Below are 24,051 nucleotides of genomic sequence, written 5' to 3'. Positions count from 1 at the left end.
ACAAATTGTGTTAAAAGTCCTATAGGCTTAAGCCAAAGTATTAACATGGTCTTATTCAGCTGAAGAAACGGTCTTACGGTAGTGTCTTATCTCTCTTTGTGTGTGTGCATTTGTGTCCTTTTCCTTTCTCTACAGGTGGGGCTTCCAGGATCTACAAGGAGCCAGTTATCCTCTCTGGGCCCCAGAACCTGACCATCACTGTCCACCAGACAGCCATTTTGGAGTGCATCGCCACAGGGAATCCCCGGCCCATCGTGTCCTGGAGCAGGCTGGGTAATGACTGTTCTCATGCAATCAGAATGGCGTACAATGGCCTTAATTTCTACCATACTCAGATGAGTTAATGCTAGCAGCTAAACAATGATTTGATCTCTGTATCAGCTATTCTGTGTATTATGCACTATGTTGCTCTATAGACGGGTTAGCTGAGAACGTCACGAAAACTATGCACATGCTTCAATGGAGCAGAAGGCCATTGTTTTTGCGAATCTGTATGGCCAGATAGCTAACAACAATAACAAGAAGCTGTTATGTGTGGAATCGTAATGGCTTGTTTCAGTTAGTTTTTTCTTGTTCTTGGTACCATGCCTTGTTTTAAGGTGTTTTGACTGATGTCACGTCTATGCTAACATGACAAAAAATTGCTAGCAAGCCGCTGTAACAATGTACTTGAGAGACAAGTGCTCATTGTGCAAATGTATTTATGTTTTTAATAAACATTGGAGACGAAATATAGTATAGTTCTTGTCAACAATCTAAGCCAAACCCGTTTTGCCCCATAGTTGTGCATGCATCGATTTTGTTGCTAAACAAACTTGATTTTTATTGTATGAACCCTGTGTTTTTTGTATTATGTTGGCCTATGTCTTATTCCTTTGTGTGTGAACTTGTGTGTGTACATTTGTGTGCTCTCTCCAGATGGGCGCTCCATCGGGGTGGAGGGCATCCAGGTGTTGGGCACTGGAAACCTGATGATCTCGGACGTGTCGCTGGAGCACTCGGGGGTGTACGTGTGCGCCGCCAACCGCCCCGGGACCAGGATGAGGCGTACCGCGCTGGGAAGACTGGTGGTTCAATGTGAGCTCCCTCCAAACACTTATACCATTTTCCCACTACTGTGCAGAAGTAAGCCGAGCCAAGCTGTACTGAGCTGGCCTGGTTTATCATCCACCAGTGTTGCTGGCACAGTGATGTGAAAAGAAAATATCTGAGCCATCAGAGTACGGTTTAGGTCAACACAAGAGTCTGAAAATGGTAATAATGTACCTGCCTCACCTCACTAAAAGGCAGAGCCTGAAGGCTGAATCAAAGTAAATTTTCAATAATTAATTAGGAATTTATTAAACAGTAAGTGATATCCTCCAAGAATGGCTTTCCATATCACAGTGAGCCTTAGCCAATGATCATGACAACTGACCATGACACTGACGGATACACAAGATCGCAGGATGGGGGAGGGGGGTTCATGTCCGGAAGGTGGGGTGGAGATGTGTGGGTGTAGGCTTTGGGCTTTTGGGACTGGCTGACCCCATCACATTAACCTGTATTGAATTTGGCCATGACTTCTGCCAGGGAAGGGAAGGAAAAGTGGTGGGTTTCTGAGAGAGGAGTTGATACCAAAGCTCCACCCCCTCATCTTTGCCCCCCTTAGAGCTTGAAGGGGGGGGGGAGGTGAGGTAGGGATGGGAGTTGGTTGTTTTTTTTGGTGACACTATTGGCGTGATAAAGACCCCGGGCTCCCACTTGTAATTAAGCATTGACGCTAGTCTCCAGCTGGACTTTGTGTGTGTGTCCACTGCTGCCACTACCTCAGTGACAAAGCCCATCCATCACCCAGCAACTGTCCATACGTTCACCCTCCTCATATTTCTAACTGTCATTACCTGCATTTTAATTGGCTATCCTAAGTGTTTCTCATTATACTGAGGACCACACAAGGGTCACGACACCTCTAGTTAATGTGAGACCAACAACATAAGAAAAACATAGGGAAAAATATGGCCCTACCATAAACAACTATGGAAAGGAAAGGGGGATACCTAGTCAGTTGTACAACTGAATGCATTCAACTGAAATGTGTCTTCCGCATTTAACCCAACCCCTCTGATAGGTTTATATTAGAATGTAATCATGTGTTTGCTCTCCTGCCTCTCTAGAAGCGATAATCGGCACTGAATATATAACTGATATGTGCAACATATTGATGTTGATGTAATATATCTAACATTGCATTTGCACTTTCAAAGTCAATCAATATATTGAAATATCCTTAGCTTTTCCTTAATGAACTAGCCAAATATAGCTATTTTGAAATACTTATTACAATACCTAGTTACAATACCTGCGATAGATTAGCGTCCTGTCCAGTGGGTGTACTTGTACATAAAGCTGCCTCAAGCTCCTGCCCCTATGGGCGTTCTGGCTTGGGCAAGTTTTGCTTACTTAGTTACAATAGCTAGTAGCTAGCAAACTGTTACAATACCTAGCTACCAACATGTTACCTAATACCAAAACAAAATGTAGCCTATAGCAACAAAATGTTACCTAATACCTAGCTAGAAAATATGACCTGTAAACTAGATAGATCTCCATATATCCCTTCACCCCTATAATCCATTTAAATTACTCTACTTTGCACCCAGCTGTTAAGGCTCTCCCCATCCATGTTGTGTCAGCCTCTTTGACCTGGTCAATCAATAGTTCTCCCTATCAGTCTTTCACAAGTGGATTGGCCATGGAGGACGTGGTCTTTAATGTATTCATCCATTTATTGATTGATTTCTCTCTATTTGTTAAAGAAAAAAGAACAAAGAGCTTTTTAGGATGGCGGTCACATGAAATGGGTGAAATTATTGATTCATGGACATTGTTAATGTCAAATACAGGCCAAAAGTGACCTAAAATCCCCCAATTCCCTTTTAAAATGTGATACTGGAGGTATATTCAGCTACAATGTCCGCTCAATATTTGCTGATACTTGATACTGTTTTCAAAAGGTGTCTATCATACTGTTCTCAAAAAGTGGCTACAATCCACCACCATAGTATGGACTTAAATTTGCCATGTTGCATCCAATAATAACAATACAAAGATATTGGTTAGGCACAAATCATATAGAATAGCAATGGTCATGAGACTAATTACTTCACCTATTTTTAGCTCTCACATGTTCCCTATTCCTGCCAATAAGGCAAGTCTAATCATATAGAATAATATGAAATACTTTGAGATATCATGCTATTAATATGTGAGACACCACTCAAGTTCAAAGTCCTACTTTGCAGTTGGAGTCCATTAGATATGTGCACTGTAAAGGAGGTTATTGGAGGCCATAGAGGTCTGCTATTTCACACACTCTATCCTCCTGACAGACAGTCCGTTTCCCTGACCCTTCTGCTTAAACATTCCAGTCATGGTCATGATATGACGGGACAGGGGGGACAGCCAGGATAGGACAGGACAGATGCAAGGCCAGACATTTGGACAATGGAGAGAGGAGAGAAAGAACAAGTGAGAAATAAGGGGCAGGATGTGCAGACGGTCATTGTGTGTGGGGTAGGGGGAGTGAGGGATCACCTCTCACCTTTAATCTGTGACCCCTTACCCCTGACCCTGTCCTAAGAAAATGGTCGAAGTCGGGGAATAGAGGGCGGAACACCGTAACGGGCAGGACAGATATGTAAGGAGAGAGAGAGAAGGGGGTGGGGTTTGGTGTGGAGGAGGGTAAGATTGATGTGTCCCCCAAAGAGAGAGGAGGGTGACCAGTCCCCATACCCTGTCATTTGTTACTACGGTTTTTGGGTGAGTGAGGAGGGGGGACAGTTGTACTCGTCACAGCTGGATGTCAGGCGGTGGGGGCAGAGTTCAGGGGACACCGAGGGAGGGGGGACACAAAGGGTGCAGAGCATTGTGTGATGACTGCTTTCTCTGAATGGAGGGCCGGTTAAATCATCCCCCTCATCCACTGCCTTCTTTGGGGTAGAACATTTTCATTTGAAAAATGTGGAGAAGGTTGGAATCGTTGAAAGGCTTTAAAATGCAGATCCCACAGCTGCCGGCTTACTGAGAAGGTCTTTTTCACATTAGATATGAGTGTCAGAACCAAACATCATATATGTCAGAAAGTAGAACATACACTATATATACAAAAGTATGTGGACACCCCTTCAAATTAGCGGATTTGGCTATTTCAGCCATACCCGTTGCTGGCAGGTGTATAAAATCGAGCACACAGCCATGCAATCTCTATAGACAAACATTGACAGGAGAATGGCCTTACTGAAGAGCTCAGTGACTTTCAATTTGGCACCGTCATAGGATGCCACCTTTCCAACAAGTCAGTCCATCAAATTTCTGCTCTGCTAGAGCTTCCCCGATCAACTGTAAGTACTGTTATTGTGAAGTGGAAACGTCTAGGAGCCACAACGGCTCATCTGCGAAGTGGAAGGCAACACAATCTCACAGAACAGGACTGCAGAGTGCTGAAGCGCGTAGCGTGTAAAAATCAACTGTCCTCGGTTGCAACACTCACTACTGAGTTCCAAACTATCTCTGGAAGCAACGTCAGCACAATAACTGTTCGTCTGGAGCTTCATGAAATGGGTTTCCATGGCCGAGCAGCCGCACACAAGTCTAAGATCACCATGCGCAATGCCAAGCGTCGGCTGGAGTGGTGTAAAGCTCGCTGCCATTGGACTCTGGAGCAGTGGAAACGTGTTTTCTGGAGTGATGAATCATGCTTCACCATCGGTCAGTCCGACGGATGATCTGGGTTTGGCGGATGCCAGGAGAATGCTACCTGCCACAATGCATAATGGCAACTGTAAAGTTTGGTGGAGGAGGAATAATGGTCTGGGGATGTTTTTCATGGTTCGGGCTAGGCCCCTCAGTTCCAGTGAAGGGAAATCTTAACGCTAAAACATACATGACATTCTAGACTATTCTCTGCTTCCAACTTTGTGGCAACAGTTTGTGGAAGGCCCTTTCCTGTTTCAGCATGAAACAAACTCCATTTACAAAATCAATTGTGTTAGAAATAGATCAGTTACCTTTTGATAAATATACTACACAGATGAGGGTCATATCCAAGCTATATATGGATATCTATATAGCTCTTAGTCACATGATCTATGAAACTATAACTAGGAACAACGTAACATAAGTGATATATGTTTCAAAATGTAGTCCTACCACAAAAGACATAAAGCCCCCCTATTTGATTTGGTTATGTATCTGTGTTGCCTTAGCGACCGCCTGGAGCCCTGAAATTAGGTTAAAATAGACTCTGAAATAGACTGAACCAAACTGGAAGGATGTTTTGTGTTTGTAGCATATCCTCTAGCTGTGCGTAATTGCATAATGAATTATGTTGCTATAAATGTAATGTGGTTTGTCTCTTACTCTTGCCCTTACAAGTGGGATATAACTACTGACCAAATGACAGTAATAACTACTGACCAAATGATATAAATAACTACTGACCAAATGTTAGAAATAACTTCTGACCAAATTACAGTAATAACTACTGACCAAATGATAGAAATAACTTCTGACCAAATTACAGTAATAACTACTGTCACGGTTGTTGTCGGTGAATGAGGACCAATACGCAGCAGGTACGTGAATGCTCATCTTGATTTTTAATTATCTTCAAAACGAACATACAAAACACGAACGATCAACAAAAACAGTCTGGTAAGGCACAAGGCGAAACACAGAACAATCACCCACAAATCACACATACAAACACACCCTAATATATGGGACTCTCAATCAAAGGCAGATAGACAACACCTGCCTTCAACTGAGAGTCCCAACCCCAATCAACCAAACATAGAAACACACAACCTAGACTAACCATAGAATTAACTAAACATAAACCAAAACCCGGAATTACTAAATCAAACACCCTTTACACAAACACACCACCCCGAACCACATAAAACAAATACCCCCTGCCATGCCCTGACCAAACTACAAAACAATTAACCTTATATACTGGCCAGGACGTGACAGTACCCCCCCCTTAAAGGTGCTACCCCAGAAGCACCTTAACAAAAAATAACGCCAAGCAACACCAACAAAAAGTCCCCTTTTCTAAAGGGAGGGAAGGGAGGGTGGCTGCCGTCCGTTCCAGGCTGTCGGGCCACTCTGGCTTCGCCGGGGGGCAGTCGGGGCAGTCTGGCAATTCGGGAGAGTCTGGGCAGTCTGGCAATTCGGGACAGTCTGGGCAGTCTGGCAATTCGGGACAGTCTGGGCAGTCTGGCAATTCGGGACAGTCTGGGCAGTCTGGCAATTCGGGACAGTCTGGCAATTCGGGACAGTCTGGGCAGTCTGGCAATTCGGGACAGTCTGGGCAGTCTGGCAATTCGGGACAGTCTGGGCAGTCTGGCAATTCGGGACAGTCTGGGCAGTCTGGCAATTCGGGACAGTCTGGGCAGTCTGGCAATTCGGGACAGTCTGGGCAGTCTGGCCACTCCGGCAGTTCAGGGCAGTCTGGCCACTCCGGCAGTTCAGGGCAGTCTGGCCACTCCGGCAGTTCAGGGCAGTCTGGCCACTCCGGCAGTTCAGGGCAGTCTGGCCACTCCGGCAGTTCAGGGCAGTCTGGCCACTCCGGCAGTTCAGGGCAGTCTGGCCACTCCGGCAGTTCAGGGCAGTCTGGCCACTCCGGCAGTTCAGGGCAGTCTGGCCACTCCGGCAGTTCAGGGCAGTCTGGCCACTCCGGCAGTTCAGGGCAGTCTGGCCACTCCGGCAGTTCAGCGCAGTCTGGCCACTCCGGCAGTTCAGCGCAGTCTGGCCACTCCGGCAGTTCAGCGCAGTCTGGCCACTCCGGCAGTTCAGCGCAGTCTGGCCACTCCGGCAGTTCAGCGCAGTCTGGCCACTCCGGCAGTTCAGCGCAGTCTGGCCACTCCGGCAGTTCAGCGCAGTCTGACCTCTCTGGCGACTGTTGACTGGCGGGCAGCTCTGACGATGACTGTTGACTGGCGGGCAGCTCTGACGATGACTGTTGACTGGCGGGCAGCTCTGACGATGACTGTTGACTGGCGGGCAGCTCTGACGATGACTGTTGACTGGCGGGCAGCTCTGACGATGACTGTTGACTGGCGGGCAGCTCTGACGATGACTGTTGACTGGCGGGCAGCTCTGACGATGACTGTTGACTGGCGGGCAGCTCTGACGATGACTGTTGACTGGCGGGCAGCTCTGATGAAGACTGTTGACTGGCGGGCAGCTCTGATGAAGACTGTTGACTGGCGAGGCTGGGTTGACGCACTTGTAGCCTGGTGCGTGGTGCTGGTACTGGGATTACCAGATTATGTACACGCACCTCCAGGCTAGTGCGGGGAGCGGGAACAGGACGAGTCGGACTGGGTTGACGCACTTCCGGGTCCGCACGAGAGACAGGAGCTGGAAACCCAGGGCTATGGAGGCGCACAGCCGGTCTAGATCTTACCTCCTGCACAACCCGCCTTGGCTGGATGGAACTAGTAGCCCTGTACGAGCGGGGTGCTCGTACAGGGCAGACTGGGCTGTGCAGGGGCCTGATGGTAGCCGTGCGTAGAGCGGGAGTTGGGTAGCCTGGTCCTCGGAGGCGTACCGGCGACCAGATGCGCTGCGCAGGCATCCTCCTACCAGGCTGGATGCCCGCTCTAGCACGGCACCTGCGAGGGGCTGGAATAACGCGCACCGGACTGTGCGTGCGTATGGGTGAGATAGTGCGCTCCTCAGCGAAACATAGCGCTCTCCACCCCATACGCTCCTCCATATAACCACGAGTAGCTGGCTTCCGGCTCTTCTTACGCCTAGCCAAACTACCCGTGTGCCCCCCCCCAAAATTTTCTTGGGGGTGCCTCTCGTGCTTCTCCTTCAGCGCGTACTTGGCCTCGTACCACCGCCTCTCTGCCTTGGCTGCCTCAATTTCCCCCTGCGGGCGTCGATAATCCCCAGCCTGATGCCAGGGTCCGGCCCCGTCCAGAACTTCCTCCCAAGTCCACTTCTCCCGCCAGTCCAACTCGAACTCCGTCTGCTCCTTCCTCTGCTGCTTGGTCCTTTGGTGGTGGGTGATTCTGTCACGGTTGTTGTCGGTGAATGAGGACCAATACGCAGCAGGTACGTGAATGCTCATCTTGATTTTTAATTATCTTCAAAACGAACATACAAAACACGAACGATCAACAAAAACAGTCTGGTAAGGCACAAGGCGAAACACAGAACAATCACCCACAAATCACACATACAAACACACCCTAATATATGGGACTCTCAATCAAAGGCAGATAGACAACACCTGCCTTCAACTGAGAGTCCCAACCCCAATCAACCAAACATAGAAACACACAACCTAGACTAACCATAGAATTAACTAAACATAAACCAAAACCCGGAATTACTAAATCAAACACCCTTTACACAAACACACCACCCCGAACCACATAAAACAAATACCCCCTGCCATGCCCTGACCAAACTACAAAACAATTAACCTTATATACTGGCCAGGACGTGACAACTACTGACCACAAACAACAGTCTGGGTGTAGGATATATAAGTAAATTGGGTAGATGTACTGTATGTATGCACTTAGTTCGATATGACTCAGTGTTTGAACTAGTCCTGACCACTGACCAGTATCCAAGGTTATGAGCTCTGTGTTCAGTGTAGACACATCACAGATAAATGTGATTGATTTCATGACCACTGTTTGATTCTGTGGCAACGGAGCAAAGTGAGGGCTCAGGGACCCTAGACCCAAAAGAGATATATCCTGAACATAGGATTGCCACTCAACCTTGACCGGGGTCATTATAATTGGGCAGACTGATGCATTTTTGTTTGGCTCTGCTTGGCTCCACCTCCATGGTTGAAGCGAGCATGTAATAAAACCCTACACACACACACACACACACACACACACACACACACACACACACACACACACACCACACACACACACACACACACACACACCACACACACACAAAACACCCCCCCTTGTGCTTCAGACGTCCATTCCAGTCGCCCCTTCCATTCAATCCAACAATCGGCCCAATAATTATCCCTCAACAGTCCCCCCCTGTCGTCATCATCTATCCTAACCCTAAACACAAATGCAACTTATTCGCAGAACAACAACAGTGTGGGTGTATGAAAGCAGTGCATGCTATCAACAGCAGTTATTAAATTATAGGTCATCAGGTTAGTGACATGATCTAGCCACTCTCAATTTCAAGTTGTTTTACATCATCCATTAGGGCTCCGTGAGAAATTGGTGAGAAATACAATGGCAAAAACATAGTGTAGACATATTCGAAGGCCATTAACCTAAAAGCTACAATGCTCAATGCTATAGCTGGCAATGCCTTAGATTTAATGACATACTAAACCAAGCAGTTACAGACTGGCTGAAGTGAAATTCAGATTAAATTTAATCAATTTTCTCCAGGCATGTGCTGACCAACTGGCAGGTGTCTTCACTGACATTTTCAACATGTCCCTGATTGAGTCTGTAATACCAACATGTATTACACAAAGGCAACCTGCCTACATGACTACAGACCCGTAGCACTCATGTCCATAGCCATAAGTGCTTTGAAAGGCTGGTAATGGCTCACATCAACACCATTATCCCAGAAACCCTAGACCCACTCCAATTTGCATACCGCCCAAACAGATCCACAGATGATGCAATCTCTATTGCACTCTACACTGCCCTTTCCACCTGGACAAAAGGAACACTTACGTGAGAATGCTATTCATTGACTACAGCTCAGCATTCAACACCACCCTCAAAGCTCATCACTAAGCAAAGGATCCTGGGACTAAACACCTCCCTCTGCAACTGGATCCTGGACTTCGAGACGGGCCGCCCCCAGATGGTGAGGATAGGTAACAACACATCTGCCACGCTGATCCTCAACACTGGAGCCCCCCAGGGGTGCGTGCTCAGTCCCCTCTTGTAATCCCTGTTCACCCATGACTGCATGGGCAGGCACGACTCCAACACCATCATTAAGTTTGCAGACGACACAACAGTGGTAGGCCTGATCACTGACAACGACAAGACAGCCTATAGGGAGGAGGTCACAGACCTGGCCGGGTGGTGCCAGAATAACAACCTATCCCTCAACGTAACCAAGACTAAGGAGATGATTGTGGACTACAGGAAAAGGAGGACCGAGCACGCCCCCATTCTCATCGACGGGGCTATAGTGGAGCAGGTCGAGAGCTTCAAGTTCCTTGGTGTCCACATCACCAACAAACTAGAATGGTCTAAACACACCAAGACGGTCGTGAAGAGGGCACGACAAAGCCTATTCCCCCTCAGGAAACTAAAAAGATTTGGCATGGGTCCTGAGATCCTCAAAAGGTTCTACAGCTGCAACATCAAGAGCATCCTGACTGGTTGCATCACTGCCTGGTATGGCAATTGCTCGGCCTCCGACCGCAAGTGCGTATGGCCCAGTACATCACTGGGGCTAAACTGCCTGCCATCCAGGACCTCTACACCAGGCGGTGTCAGAGGAAGGCCCAAAAAATTGTCAAAGACCCCAACCACCCCAGTCATAGACTGTTCTCTCTACTACCGCATGGCAAGCAGTACCGGAGTGCCAAGTCTAGGACAAAAGGCTTCTCAACAGTTTTTACCCCCAAGCCATAAGACTCCTGCACAGGTAATCAAATGGCTACCTGGCCTATTTGCAATGTGTGCCCCTCCTCAACCCCTATTTTACGCTGCTGCTACTCTCTGTTTATCATATATACATAGTAACTTTAACTATACATTCATGTACATACTACCTCAATTGGCCCAACCAACCAGTGCTCCCGCACATTGGCTAACCGGGCTATCTGCATTGTGTCCCACCACCCACCACCCACCAACCCCTCTTTTACGCTACTGCTACTCTCTGTTCATCATATATGCATAGTCACTTTAACCATATCTACATGTACATACTACCTCAATCAGCCTGACTAACCGGTGTCTGTATGTAGCCTCGCTACTTTTATAGCCTCGCTATTGTTATTTTTCACTGTCTTTTTACTGTTGTTTTTATTTCTTTATTTACCTATTGTTCACCTAATACCTTTTTTGCACTATTGGTTAGAGCCTGTAAGTAAGAATTTCACTCTAAGGTCTACACCTGTTGTATTCGGTGCACGTGACAAATAAACTTTGATTTGATTTTTCTTGCAATTCAATCTCTCTCAATATCTCTATGTCCTCACATCTTCCTCAACATTCCTCTTACCGATTAAACAAACAAGCCAAAGACCAAAGACACTTTGACGGCCATTGCTTAACAACAACACCTTCAAGTCTTGTTTAGATCCTGGGGATCTGTATTGGCGTTTAAAGAAATTGGGGTCCAACGGAGAGAAAGCACCTTGGGGAATATAAAATCCATGCCTCCTCCATCCCTCGATCTCTCTCACTTTCTTTCTCCATCTCTATCTCTCTCACGCTCTCTCTCGCACTCGCTCCTCCTCTCTCTCTCGCTCTCTCTGCTCTCACACTACCTCTCCCTTAGACCCTGTTTATCTCTCTTCCCAGGCCCAGTCTCTCTGGGCCTTAGCCAGAGAGGGGAGAGGGCAGGGGCTCAGGGGGTGTCAGTGTCAATAAATCAATGAGATGCTTAGGGGGCAAGAGGGGCTGGGGGGTCTCTACATATATGCATGTCCCATTGTGTGCTATTGAACTTGGTGTCAGGCGGGACAGTGAACCCCGCATCTGTCCTGGGGACACTGGAGAGCCAGGAAGGGTCAGAAGGGGATAGCGAAGTGGGGGTTAGGGTTATGTTAGGCTGTCCTCTGGAAGTCTCTCCCTATGTTAAGTTCAAGCTCCAGGAAGAGGAGAGGAATGTTTATATAGATCTGTTGTGGTAGATGTAGGGATGTTTGTATGTATTGATACACCTGCAATTGTTAACATTGAGGTATATGTAATGTGGGCAGCATGCTATAGGCTACTATAACTAGGGACAAAGTGTTCCCTGGTCAGGTCACACAAGCGAATGCAATTGTAGCTTGAATTTCCCCCACAGTAATACAAGGATTAATCACTTACATACACAATAAACTTACAACAAATACATCATTCTCTCTCAACCAGCTCCCCCTGAGTTCATGCAGTGGCCGCAGTCTGTCTCGAAACCAGCGGGGAGCAGTGCTGTATTCACCTGTGTGGCCCAGGGCGTCCCCGAGCCTCACCTCATCTGGCTGAAGAATGGCAAGATCCTGATGCCCAGCGACAACGTCAAGCTCACCAACAACAACAGGTACTGTACACCAGGGGTGTATTTATTCCGCCGATTCTGTTGCAAAACGTGTCTTAAACGGAAGCAAACGGAATGAAACGGGGACCTACCAGAATTTGTCCAATAGAAACTCTTGTTTTGCTCTCTTTGCTTCCGTTTGGTTCTTAAACGGTAATGAATACACAGCTGGGTTTACATATAAGCAGACACTAAGTCTTATCTGTAGCGACTTAGGCCTATAGTCGGTGCATTCAACTTAAGTAGGTAAAACAAACATATCAAAATCATTGCAAGTAAAATGTTCGTCGAAATGTACGCTAAATCTGCGAAAATCAGCACTTCCCCTAGATTATTTTCCAAGTGGACCTACAGAAGAGCAGTTCATATATTTCACCACAAGGTGGCATTTTTGGATAGTGGCTGAAATCTCCCTCTGAGTAGGCTGAAGCTCTGTATTTACACTGAGCAAGAGAGGATGGGAATCAATGATTATGTTTTTTATCACAAAGAATTCCATTGTATATCTGAATATTTGTTTTAATACATACAACCAACCCATTTTTATGTTGTTTACCCAATATATCAATGTTTTAATCTGTCCTAACTCAAATAAACAATCAAAAAATGTATCTAATCTTTAATCTCCATTATCCAGCACCCTGGCCATGACGCGCATCACCTCGGAGGATGAGGCCATCTACCAGTGCATCGCTGAGAACATGGCAGGCACCAACCAGGCTAGCGCCCGTCTGGCTGTGCCCCTGGCCAAGGATCTGCCCGACTCCCCCAAGGGCCTCACGGCCACAGCCCTCTCCCCCAGCGCCCTGCAGCTCGCCTGGATCCAAGTGCCAACCGAGATCACCGACGGCATCATCGGCTATGTGCTCCACAGCCGCAAGATCGGAGGTGAGTGAGAGTCTGTGTGATAATCTATCAGCGTTCAAAGCAGAGCTAGGAGAAAGCTCTTTCTTAATTGCCTCAAAAAATCTGTCCTCTCCTAGCCTCCTGTCCTTCATTGTGCTGATCTAAAAGAACTGGCCTGGTGAAAGCTGGCCAGTTTACTAAGGACAGATTTTTAAGCAATTGAGATAGCATTTTGTTTTCTTTCAAATACTTTAGTTGCACTTGACTGAGTGTGCCTGCTGCAGTGGAACTTAACCCTAATTTATATTTCTTCTGCCACAACAACTAATGATAATACTGCTTGTTGTTCCCCCCAGAGCCGGACAGCAGAGAGCTGCAGGAGGCAGTCAGTAAAACCACCTTCCAGCACAACTTTATCAACCTGGAGGCAGCCACCACCTACTCCATCTACCTCAAGGCCTACTCCCCACTGGGCGCCAGCCAGCAGTCCAGCACTGTGGTGGCCACAACACTAGGGGGCGGTATGTCACCAGGAACATGTTAATGTTATGACCAGCTTACATGCTGACCACGCTGCTCGCGTTGCGTGAGTTGCAAAATAAATGTACACATACATGTTATTCAATTATTGCACCCACACTGCTCGCGTGCGTCAACAAACGTTGGCGTAGCCAGGCGCTAAAATAGCTTGACGTGCTGCAAGTCCCGCCTTACCCATCTCCTCATTGGTTTTTAGGAGCATATACCAACTTGCCATCTCCTCATTGGTTTTTAGGAACATATACCCACGTGGGTGATTGAAAGATGAACTGAGGTCCACACTCCAGTCCAGTTGGTAGTGGTAATGCACCTTAAAGTTGGTTGCCAACCGCCATATAAAACCCGAAGAAGAAGCCTGAAGGAGGAGAGATTACAAAAAACTAACTCGCTTTACCCTTTTATCTGTGGATTAATTGTCGGAGTAGAGGACCTTGGTCATTTCAGGTGTCACGCTCTGATCAGTTTCACCTGTCCTTGTGCTTGTCTCCACACCTCTCCAGGTGTCGCCCATCTGCCCATCTCCAGGTGTTGCCCACCCGTCTGTCTGTGCCAGTTCGTTTTGTTTGTTCATACCTACCAGCGTTTTTCCCTTGCTCCTGCCTTTGCTATAGTCCCTGTTTTCTAGTTCCCAGTTTTGACCTTTCCTGCCTGCCGTCCTGTACCTTTGCCTCTACTCTGGATTACCGACCTCTGTCTGACCTGACCCTGAGCCCGCCTGCTGTTCCGGTGCCTTACACCCTCTCTGGATCTTTGACCCCTGCCTGCCTTGACCTGTCGTTTGCCTGCCCCTTTTAAAGAATAAACTTTTGTTTCTTCAACACTGTCTGCACCTGGGTCATACCTAAAACGTGATATTCAGGTAAAATAACAATCCAATGTTTATATCCCAGGACAAATTAGCTAACAACAGCAAGCTAGCTAGCTAAAATGCCATAGATATGTAATGCTTTTCAATCTGTCCCCAAATTAATATAGTTGGTTCAGAGTTTGTTTTGATATTTCAACCTGCGTGTCCTGATCGCGTCTGGTGTGGGTGGACAAAATCAACATGCACGCGCGCGAGCGGTCTGGTCAGCATGTTACCTTCCCCAAACCCTAAACATAACCATTTCCCTGTGTGCAACATAAAGGGTTACATAAAGGGTTACACTTTATAATTACTTTCAACAATAACCATTTATAAACTGTGTATGAATAGTGTACTATTATACTTATAGTGTACATATGCTATTAATAAATGTGTGTTTTTGAATTTAACATTTCTAAACATTTACTCACATTTATAAGCATTCCTAAACATGTATAAGCATAACTAATGTCTTATTTATAAGAGTTATAATTAAATATAACCAAATAAATTGATTCTATTATATTATGGGGGAAAATGTAAAGCTGACCTAGGATCAGTGTCTAGTGGCTACTTCACTCTACCCCACATACAGTAGCTCCATGTACAGTATATTGCACAAAGAGGACAGCAGAGAGCTTTAGGATGATGTAGCTAGACTAGTGTAAGATTGATAGTGTAAGATTGGGAATATGTCCTGTGTAAGATGTAGCTTTTTTTATGATTCTACGGCCTGATAGCCTGCCTGGTTATTTAGAACCTGTGATCGAATGAAGGAGTTTATCTTCTCTTCCCTCTTTTGATGTAATTTCATAATTTTTACATCTCACATCCCCCTTTTCTCATCTGTTCTCTCCATGCCTGGGCACTTATGTCAGTCCTCATATACTATTTCACTCTTCTTCCGTCACTGACAAACACTCCCTTGTTTAATCCTCCCCGTTTTACTATCTCTTTGAGCTTTATCATAATTTCATCCTCGCCCCTCTTTTTCTCTCTCTGCAATTGTATTCAATTCATACACCCTCTCTTTCATACTGCCTCTCTAACCTTCTCTACACTATTTCTATCTTTCTGCTGTCCTTTCCAATCATTGATTAATTTATAGTTTTTTTTTTACATCCAATGTCCTAATCTCCATCTCTACTCCTGTAGTGCCCACTCCCCCTACCTTCTTCACCAAGGTGGTGAACTCCACTGCGGTCCAGGTGCTATGGGAGCTCCCCAGCAAGCCTGGCAAGGCAGAGGGCTTCAGGCTCACCTACCGCAGGGTCCCGTACACCGACTTCCAAGGGCCAGTTCAATTCCCCTGCCACGTCAATGCCCACACCATCTCCCGTCTTGGTGAGTGAGTGAGAGACAGAGAGAGAATGTGTATGCATGAATTATGCAAGAACAGAATCATATCACATCCAGCAACAGAAATATTAGTTTGTTTTTATTTGTCTCTTAGACACTGGAAAGAATCAGTTAACATAGTAATGTAATTACCTTTATAATATTTTGTGCACTGTTCCTACCACATTAGTCAATGTAACAATAATGATGTAAGGCTGAAATAATAAGAGAGTTGAGGAAAGAAATACAGAAAATACAGGAAACCATTTACATTTGAGTCATTTAGCAGAATGTCTTATCCTGGAATGAAAAACAAATAAACACACCTGGGGTAAATATGTGCTGTCTCCTATGCTATTAGAAAAAGCAATAACGCAGAAAAAAGCAGGCAAATAATTAGAGGGTTTGAAAGTCTTTATTACATGAGCATGACAAGGGCTTTAAAATCCACTTGATATTGGTGTTCCAATTTTTTGTTGTTGATATAAAGTTATTATAATATTATATTCATATTAACATTACATTTATTATATTTTATGTTATAAAAAAATATATTAAATGATTAAAAAAATGAACATTTTAAATGATTTTTAAAGACTGCCAGTTATAATTCAAATAAATTGCATTTACCCCTGGTGAAATACAGAATTTGTAATTGCTTTCCCCTGATAGCTGTCTTTTTATCCACCCACTTGGGGTCCAAGCTTTCATGTGTGGACCATGAATCAGTCCTATACTCCTGCACTGCTACCACATGTGAATTGATTGCCCCCCATTTATCTTCAGAGTTCATACTGTTAGGTGACCTAAACTGGGATATGCATAACACTCCGGCCGTCCTACAATCTAAGCTAGATGCCCTCAATCTCACACAAATTATCAAGGAACCTACCAGGTACAACCCTAAATCCGTAAACATGGGCACCCTCATAGATATCATCCTGACCAACCTGCCTTATAAATACACCTCTGCTGTTTTCAACCAGGATCTCAGCGATCACTACCTCATTGCCTGCGTCCGTTATAGGTCCGCGGTCAAACGACCATCTCTCATCACTGTCAAACGCTCCCTAAAACACTTCTGCAAGCAGGTCTTTCTAATCAACTTGGCCCGGGTATCCTGGAAGGATATTGACCTCATCTCATCAGTAGAGGATGCCTTGTTGTTCTTTAAAAGTGCTTTCCTCACCATCTTAAATAAGCATGCCCCTTTCAAAAAATGTTGAACTAAGAACAAATATAGCCCTTGGTTCACTCCAGACCTGACTGCCCTTGACCAGCACAAAAACATCCTGTGGCGTACTGCACTAGCATTGAATAGTCCCCGCGATATGCAACTTTTCAGGGAAGTCAGGAACCAATATACACAGTCAGTTAGGAAAGCAAAGGCTAGCTTTTTCAAACAGAAATTTGCATCCTGCAACACTAATTCCAAAAAGTTTTGGGACACTGTAAAGTCCATGGAGAATAAGAGCACCTCCTCCCAGCTGCCCACTGCACCGCCGATAATCGAGAATTTCAATAAGCATTTCTTTACGGCTGGCCATGCTTTCCACCTGGCTACCCCAGCCTCGGCCAACAGCTCTGCACCCCCCACAGCAACTGGCCCAAGCACCCCCCCCCCCGCCCCACTTCTCCTTCACCCAAATCCAGACAGCTGATGTTCTGCCATTATTGCAACCCCTATTACTAGTCTGTTTAAACTCTCTTTCGTATTGTCTGAGATTCCTAAAGATTGGAAAGCGGCCTCAGTCATCCCCCTCTTCAAAAGGGGAGATACTCTAAACCCAAACTGTTACAGACCTATATCCATCCTGCCCTGCCTTCCTAAAGTCTTCGAAAGCCAATTAACAAACAGATCATCGACCATTTCGAATCCCACCGTACCTTCTCCGCTATGCAATCCGGTTACCGAGCTGGTCACGGGTGCACCTCAGCCACGCTCAAGGTCCTAAACGATATCATAACCGCCATCGATAAGAGACAGTACTGTGCAGCCGTCTTCATTGACCTGGCCAAGGCTTTCGACTCTGTCAATCACTGCATTCTTATCGGCAGACTCAACAGCCTTGGTTTCTTTAATGACTGCCTCGCCTGGTTCACTAACTACATCTCAGATAGAGTTCAGTGTGTCAAATCGGAGGGCCTGTTGTCCGGACCTCTGGCAGTCACTATGGGGGTGCCACAGGGTTCAATTCTCTGGCCGACTCTTTTCTCTGTAAATATCATGTCGCTCTTGCTGCAGGTGATTCTTTGATCCACCTCTATGCAGACGACACTATTCTGTATACATCTGGCCCTTCTTTGGACACTGTGTAAAGAAACTTCCAGACGAGCTTCAATGCCATACAACTCTCCTTCCATGGCCTCCAACTGCTCTTAAATGCTAGTAAAACTAAATGCATGTTCTTAACCGATCGCTGCCTGCACCCGCCCGCCCGCCCGACTAGCATCATTACTCTGGACGGTTCTGACTTAGAATATGTGGACGACTATAAATACCTGGGTGTCTGGCTAGACTGTAAACTCTCTTTCCAGACTCATATCCAATCCAAAGTTAAATCTAGAATCAGCTTCCTATTTCGCAGCAAAGTGTCGTGTCTTTGGCATCATTAAAGTGAGGACTTATTTTATCAAATCAATTCTCTGTAATTATTATTAGGTGATTAAACTAGTCATGTACATGTAATTAACTAGGAAGTCTGGGCACCAAGGGAAATCTTCAGATTACAAAGTTATAATTTTCCTAATATAACTCTTCAGATATTTTAATATCTGATCAATTCTAATTAATGAATTATTCTTTACCTCACGTTAGTCTCATTCCAAATGTCGTAAATTGCTGGTTATCTGCACGAACCCAGCCTTTACTATGAATTATCCATACACCAATTGTCTTAATCATTTATTTACTAACTAAATAATCACAGAAATGCATAAACAAACAACAGTATTGGTTACAAGGAAATGATAGGGGAGGTTCCCTAGCGGGCTAAGCCGATATGACGGCTTGGTGGACAAAGGGAAGTGGGTGTGGACTGAAAAGGGCTGGAAAGACAAAAGGAGTCCCTACACAGTTGATAATTATATTAATTGAAATGCTAAACCTTTGCACATGAACGCTCACTCATTCGGGGATAATTGCATTCAATATATATTTACGCCCAGTGTGTCATCGTGATCTCTGTTGGAATCGTCAGTCCTTCTGTTGGAGAGTTCATCCGAGTCTCTCTTTTTGCTTCCCTGAAGATCAAAGTATTTTGTGGTTAGAATGGATACTTCAGAGTACCATTCATTAAAGGTTTAACATCACCTTACATCGTTTCACAGATAGTTTCATCTTTATTCATTCATTTTATACAAGAATTAGATGCAAACCCCATAATTGAGAAATGTACATATTCAGAGATATAGTTAGGTGTGTTTTCTGTCCTCTCTGAGGTCACCAAATTAAACACACTTGTCATACCTGTCCCTTAAGTGTCCACGGACCATTCCCACCTTCTAACAAGTGGACATTTTGTATCAAATCCCCATTTTGGGGATTTAGGAGTTCGCCATGTGAAATACTTTGTTCTCTCTATGTGTCTCTTTCTGCATGGCCAGGGGGAGAGAGTCTCCTCCAGGAATTTATGACCTGAGATAACAGAACCTGGGTGTAGGAGAGAGAGAGAGGGGGGATGCCACGATCTATACCTAGAAAGGGCCACGTCATGACAAAAGCCTCCTTCACTCATGCTGCCAAACATATCCTCGTAACACTGACTATCCTACCGATCCTTGACTTAGGCGATGTCATTTACAAAATAGCCTCCGACACTCTACTCAGCAAATTGGATGCAGTCTATTTACAGTGCCATTCGTTTTGTCACCAAAGCCCCATATACTACCCACCACTGCGACCTGTATGCTCTTGTTGGCTGGTCCTTGCTATATATTCGTCGCCAAACCCACTGGCTCCAGGTCATCTATAAGTCTTTGCAAGGTAAAGCTCCGCCTTATCTCAGCTCACTCGTTACCATAGCAACACTCACCCGTAGCACGCGCTCCAGCAGGTATATTTCACTGGTCATCCCCAAATCCAACACATCCTTTGGCCGCCTTTCTTTCCAGTTCTCTGCTGCCAATGACTGGAACGAATTGCAAAAATCACTGAAGTTGGAGACTTATATCTCCCTCACTAACTTTAAGCATCAGCTGTCAGAGCAGCTTACCGATCGCTGCAGCTGTACACAGGCCATATGTAAATAGCCCATCCAACTACCTGCCTCATCTCCATATTTGTTTTTGTTTTTCTGCTCCTTTGCACACCAGTATTTCTACTTGCACATCATCATCTGCACATCTATCACTCCAGTGTTAATGCTAAATTGTAATTATTTTGCCACTATGGCCTATCTATTGCCTTACCTCCCTAATCTTACTACATTTGCACACACTGTATATACATTTTTCTATTGTGTTATTGACTGTATGTTTGTTTGTCCCATGTGTAACTCTGTGTTGTTTTTGTCGCACTGCTTTGTTTTATCTTGGCCAGGTCGCAGTTGTAAATGAGAACTTGTTCTCAACTGGCCTACCTGGTTAAATAAAGGTGGAAAAAAAACATGTTGTTGTCTTATAACTGAATTGCAGAAAATTCAGAAAAAGATGTGATGTACGAAATGTGACATTGATTTTCCAATAAGGCTAGATTTAGGCCAGAGCTGGCTTTAAAAGGTTGCAGTGGTGCAGAGAATAACAATTACCCCATATTTGAATGATTATGTGACATGAAGTTAATTACCATGAACATGGAAGAGAAACTTAACATCCCTCTGTAGCACAGACATGTGAAAGAGCGCTCTTTTAAAAATCAAATTCCTTACATGTTTTGCTGTATTTCTAAAAAATAAAGTTAAATGTAAAGCCACATAGTGGAAAATGACTGGATAGGTTGGTGTCATTGCATTTAGAGCTTAAATGTTCTCATACTGTAGCAATAACTAAATCTATATTGAGAGATTAAAAGAGGGAGACATGGGAGGATGTTGGAGGTATCGAGTTAGAGATGACAGAGTGAGAGAGTTGAGAGGAAAGACAGTTGTAAGTGGGGTAGGGAGGGAGGGAGGGAGGGAGGGAGGGAGGGAGGGAGGGAGGGAGGGAGGGAGGGAGGGAGGGAGGGAAAGGAACAGTCCAGGCCAGAGAAGTGAAAAATGACATGCTCCCCAATTTCAATCTCTTTCAATCGCCCAATCAATAGCTTTGCTTTTACCGAGCAAGCAATCTACAAAACTCGGTCAATATCTCTCCATTTAAATTTGACCTTCAAAGTTGTCAAAGGGAATTTATAATGTGATACTGTCACCTTATGACTTGTTCTTGCAGAAACCGGCGCGGTGTATGAAGTCAATCTAGTGGCCTATAACGGGAACGGCGAGAGCGGTTGCTCCAAGAGGCTTGTGTCACTGACAGAAGAGGGCACCAGTGCCAAAACCAGTGGTGAGTGTCCAATAAATATTAGAGTCAAGTCAGTATTGAGTAATAAACAATATTTTCTAGACAAGTATTAGTTATTTGGTGATCTTCTATCCTATTTGCTTCAAGTGCATTGTCTTATGATCTAATATGTCTTTCTGTATGTTACTAACTGTGTATTTGTACTGGCTAATAAGTGTATGGATGTGCACATCATGTGTTTCTTGGTTGCAGGTGGGGAGAACCAGTGTAACTGTATACAGGATGGCGAGGGCTCGATGGGCGGTATCGTGGTTGGCATTCATATTAGCATGGCCTGCATCATCTTCTGTGTGCTCTTCCTCATGTTTGGATACCGTCGCAGGTAAGTAGGCGCCCTACCTGATGGGACCTACTAGGTGTAGCTTTGCTTCTAGTACTGTACTTTCAGATTGGATTTTTAAGGTCAGGTAAACTTTAGATATATCCTGATCACCCAGGATTTATCTTGGCAGAGTGAGATTATGAATGTTAACTTTGGTATATTACATGTTAGAGTGGACTTGTATGCGTGTAATATTGAAACATGTATTAATGTCCCCAGTCTGTTCTGCAGTAAAGGGACTCAGGACAGCTGGTCTGTGCCAAGGGGGGAGGACCGGGGACACCTGGGACAAAACGGGATCCCCAAAGAGGGGGTCACTCGTCCGGCAGAAGTCGCCCTCAAGTTAGTGCCTCAGGTAGGAGGACCGGTGCACTGACACATTGACAGACTAACCTGACTCATTCACTAAACTGAAAACACTAAGCTAACCTCTCACATAATGTGGCCATTAGTTTTGTTCATCCATGGCTCCATCGGCTATTTTCATCCCTGTAACAGACAGGAGGTGACTGAATAGATGTCCCGGTCTTATAATTGAATCATAGATGACATTAGAGCTGCATGATATGGGTTGCCAGGACACACACATTCATGTCACAGTAGTTTGGCCTCCAGGGATAACTTAGTTTCTAAAACAAAGTTGACACCTTCAGGACATCTCGAGTCGCCAATATCTCAGTATGAAGTGATCTATCATGCTCACAATTCCGTCTCTCTGTTGTCACAAGCTCATCCAACTATTCAATCTGAGATCTATATCTCATCCGTCTGTGATTTCTGACCCCATGATACTGTAGGTTACAAGCCTCAGGGCTCTAGTCAATCAAACCTGGATTTGTTACCACTGAACGAAACATTTTTACCACATCAAGCAAAAAGGATTTTACTTCAAAGTGTTCTAGAGACTAGGGTGTGTTTTTCTAAAGGGCTAATGTGGCACTTTAATTTTTTATTTGATTGAATTGGATCGTCAGAGCTGTGTTGAACAACATTGATGTTACTATGTCCAGGGGTAGAAATGATGAACAAGATGATTGGTCAACAACAACGCAGAAGTAATCATCAGTGGACAAAAGGAGAGATAAAATCGAAGTTGCTAAATTATAGTCTCTGACACTCCGTCTTTTGTCTCTTTCTTTTCCAGAGTCGTGACTCCACAACTCAGGGAGGGGCTCTGGTGCGTCCAGCCCAATGCCAGGTCCTCATCGAGCAGCACTTGTCTGGTCTGCCTGGGACGGGCACTGGCTAACACTGGCCAATAACCCCCTAAACCCCTCTTTACCAACCCTTATCCACCCCAACGGTTTGCCTCTTGATGGTTCCTCCACCCCGCCTGCCCAACCAAAGCCCCCCCCCCCCCCCCCCCCCGCCTGCCACCCTAGTGTCCTGCGATGCCAGGGGTCCGCCATTGTTCTATCAGTCCCCTGAAACCTTTCTGCTGCTAACGAACAAAAGCTCAAAGTAGCTGAGTGACAATGCTCCATGTTTCCACTGAACTCTCTCGCCTTCCCTCCCTTCTCTTAAACCAAAGTCTAACACCTTTATGTTCGGTGTACATGTGAATGCAGAATGCTAGCCTTGAGAAATGCCTCCACCGACAGATTCCATCCTATTATGTCGGGCTTTCTTATGTTACTGAGGGGAGCATCTATAACCAAAATGTTCTCTTTCAATGGCGTCCCCTTGGTAACAGTACATGCACTTGCACTGTACTTATCTCAAGGATCTCTATATATGTTCCAGGTCACTTAGGAAATGTTTGAACTAAGTGTACTAAACCCCACTGAGAATTCCTGATAACTTCCTGTTAGAGGGAACAGTACATTTTTGTTTGCCTTTGATTAGCCTTAGCTCTGCAATTCGTAACAGACACAAATGACAAAGCGGCCTTGTTAATAGCCTTATGGAGGTATGAGTCTCATTGAGTTGATTGTCTTTATCACCGTACTAGCCTTGAGACAGGTTGAGGTCTGGAGGAACCGTAAAAGGCAACCCCCCCCCCCTTTAACAAACCACTCAAACCAAATTCTACCTCCAAAGATAGCTACCTCAGTCTGATGTGATTGTCCGAGCCATAGTTGAGGCTAACGTTAGCCTGCTGGATGCTACCTCAGAACCCAAAAATAAATCCTGTACCCTTAATACCCCCTCCCCCCTCACTCTTTGTGCCAATGCCAGTGTTCCGTGCCAGCCACTGCCACTGCCCCATGTCAGGGTACCCACCTGGATGCCTGCCGTGGGAAGCCAAACCGTAGGTAGTATCTGAGCGTCACCGTCACCATCTCCTGTCCACCCTGCACTTGCCTTAGCCAAATCTTCTTTGTTCTTTGTCACAAGCACAAGCCTTTGTCCTTACCAGGGACCTCCTGAAACACAACTCTGT

The 24,051-nt window shown here is 45.4% G+C and overlaps 1 protein-coding gene across 2 annotated transcripts in view; it reads left to right on the top strand.

Annotated features, from left to right (window-relative positions):
* LOC106588558 (immunoglobulin superfamily DCC subclass member 3) overlaps positions 1 to 23,023 on the top strand; it is a 37,548-nt gene extending 14,525 nt beyond the window's left edge. The window contains exons 5-14 of one of the 2 annotated variants that reach the window (XM_014177689.3): positions 136 to 273; positions 919 to 1,077; positions 12,114 to 12,279; positions 12,914 to 13,164; positions 13,479 to 13,643; positions 15,665 to 15,853; positions 21,215 to 21,328; positions 21,539 to 21,668; positions 21,900 to 22,023; positions 22,813 to 23,023. In XM_014177689.3, the coding sequence (XP_014033164.1) occupies positions 136 to 273; positions 919 to 1,077; positions 12,114 to 12,279; positions 12,914 to 13,164; positions 13,479 to 13,643; positions 15,665 to 15,853; positions 21,215 to 21,328; positions 21,539 to 21,668; positions 21,900 to 22,023; positions 22,813 to 22,917 (1,541 nt within the window). In that variant the 3' untranslated portion in view covers positions 22,918 to 23,023. Of the gene's footprint in view, positions 1 to 135; positions 274 to 918; positions 1,078 to 12,113; positions 12,280 to 12,913; positions 13,165 to 13,478; positions 13,644 to 15,664; positions 15,854 to 21,214; positions 21,329 to 21,538; positions 21,669 to 21,887; positions 22,024 to 22,812 lie in introns of both variants that reach the window. The other variant, XM_014177688.3, reaches the window with a different exon arrangement.
* Positions 23,024 to 24,051: the final 1,028 nt, after the last annotated feature.

This window comes from Salmo salar, chromosome 27, assembly GCF_965601325.2.
Source record: "Salmo salar chromosome 27, fSalSal1, whole genome shotgun sequence".
NCBI classification, from domain to species: Eukaryota; Metazoa; Chordata; class Actinopteri; order Salmoniformes; family Salmonidae; genus Salmo; species Salmo salar.
The sequence above is the reverse complement of the archived record's forward strand: the minus strand, read 5'-3'. Positions and strand labels throughout refer to the sequence as shown.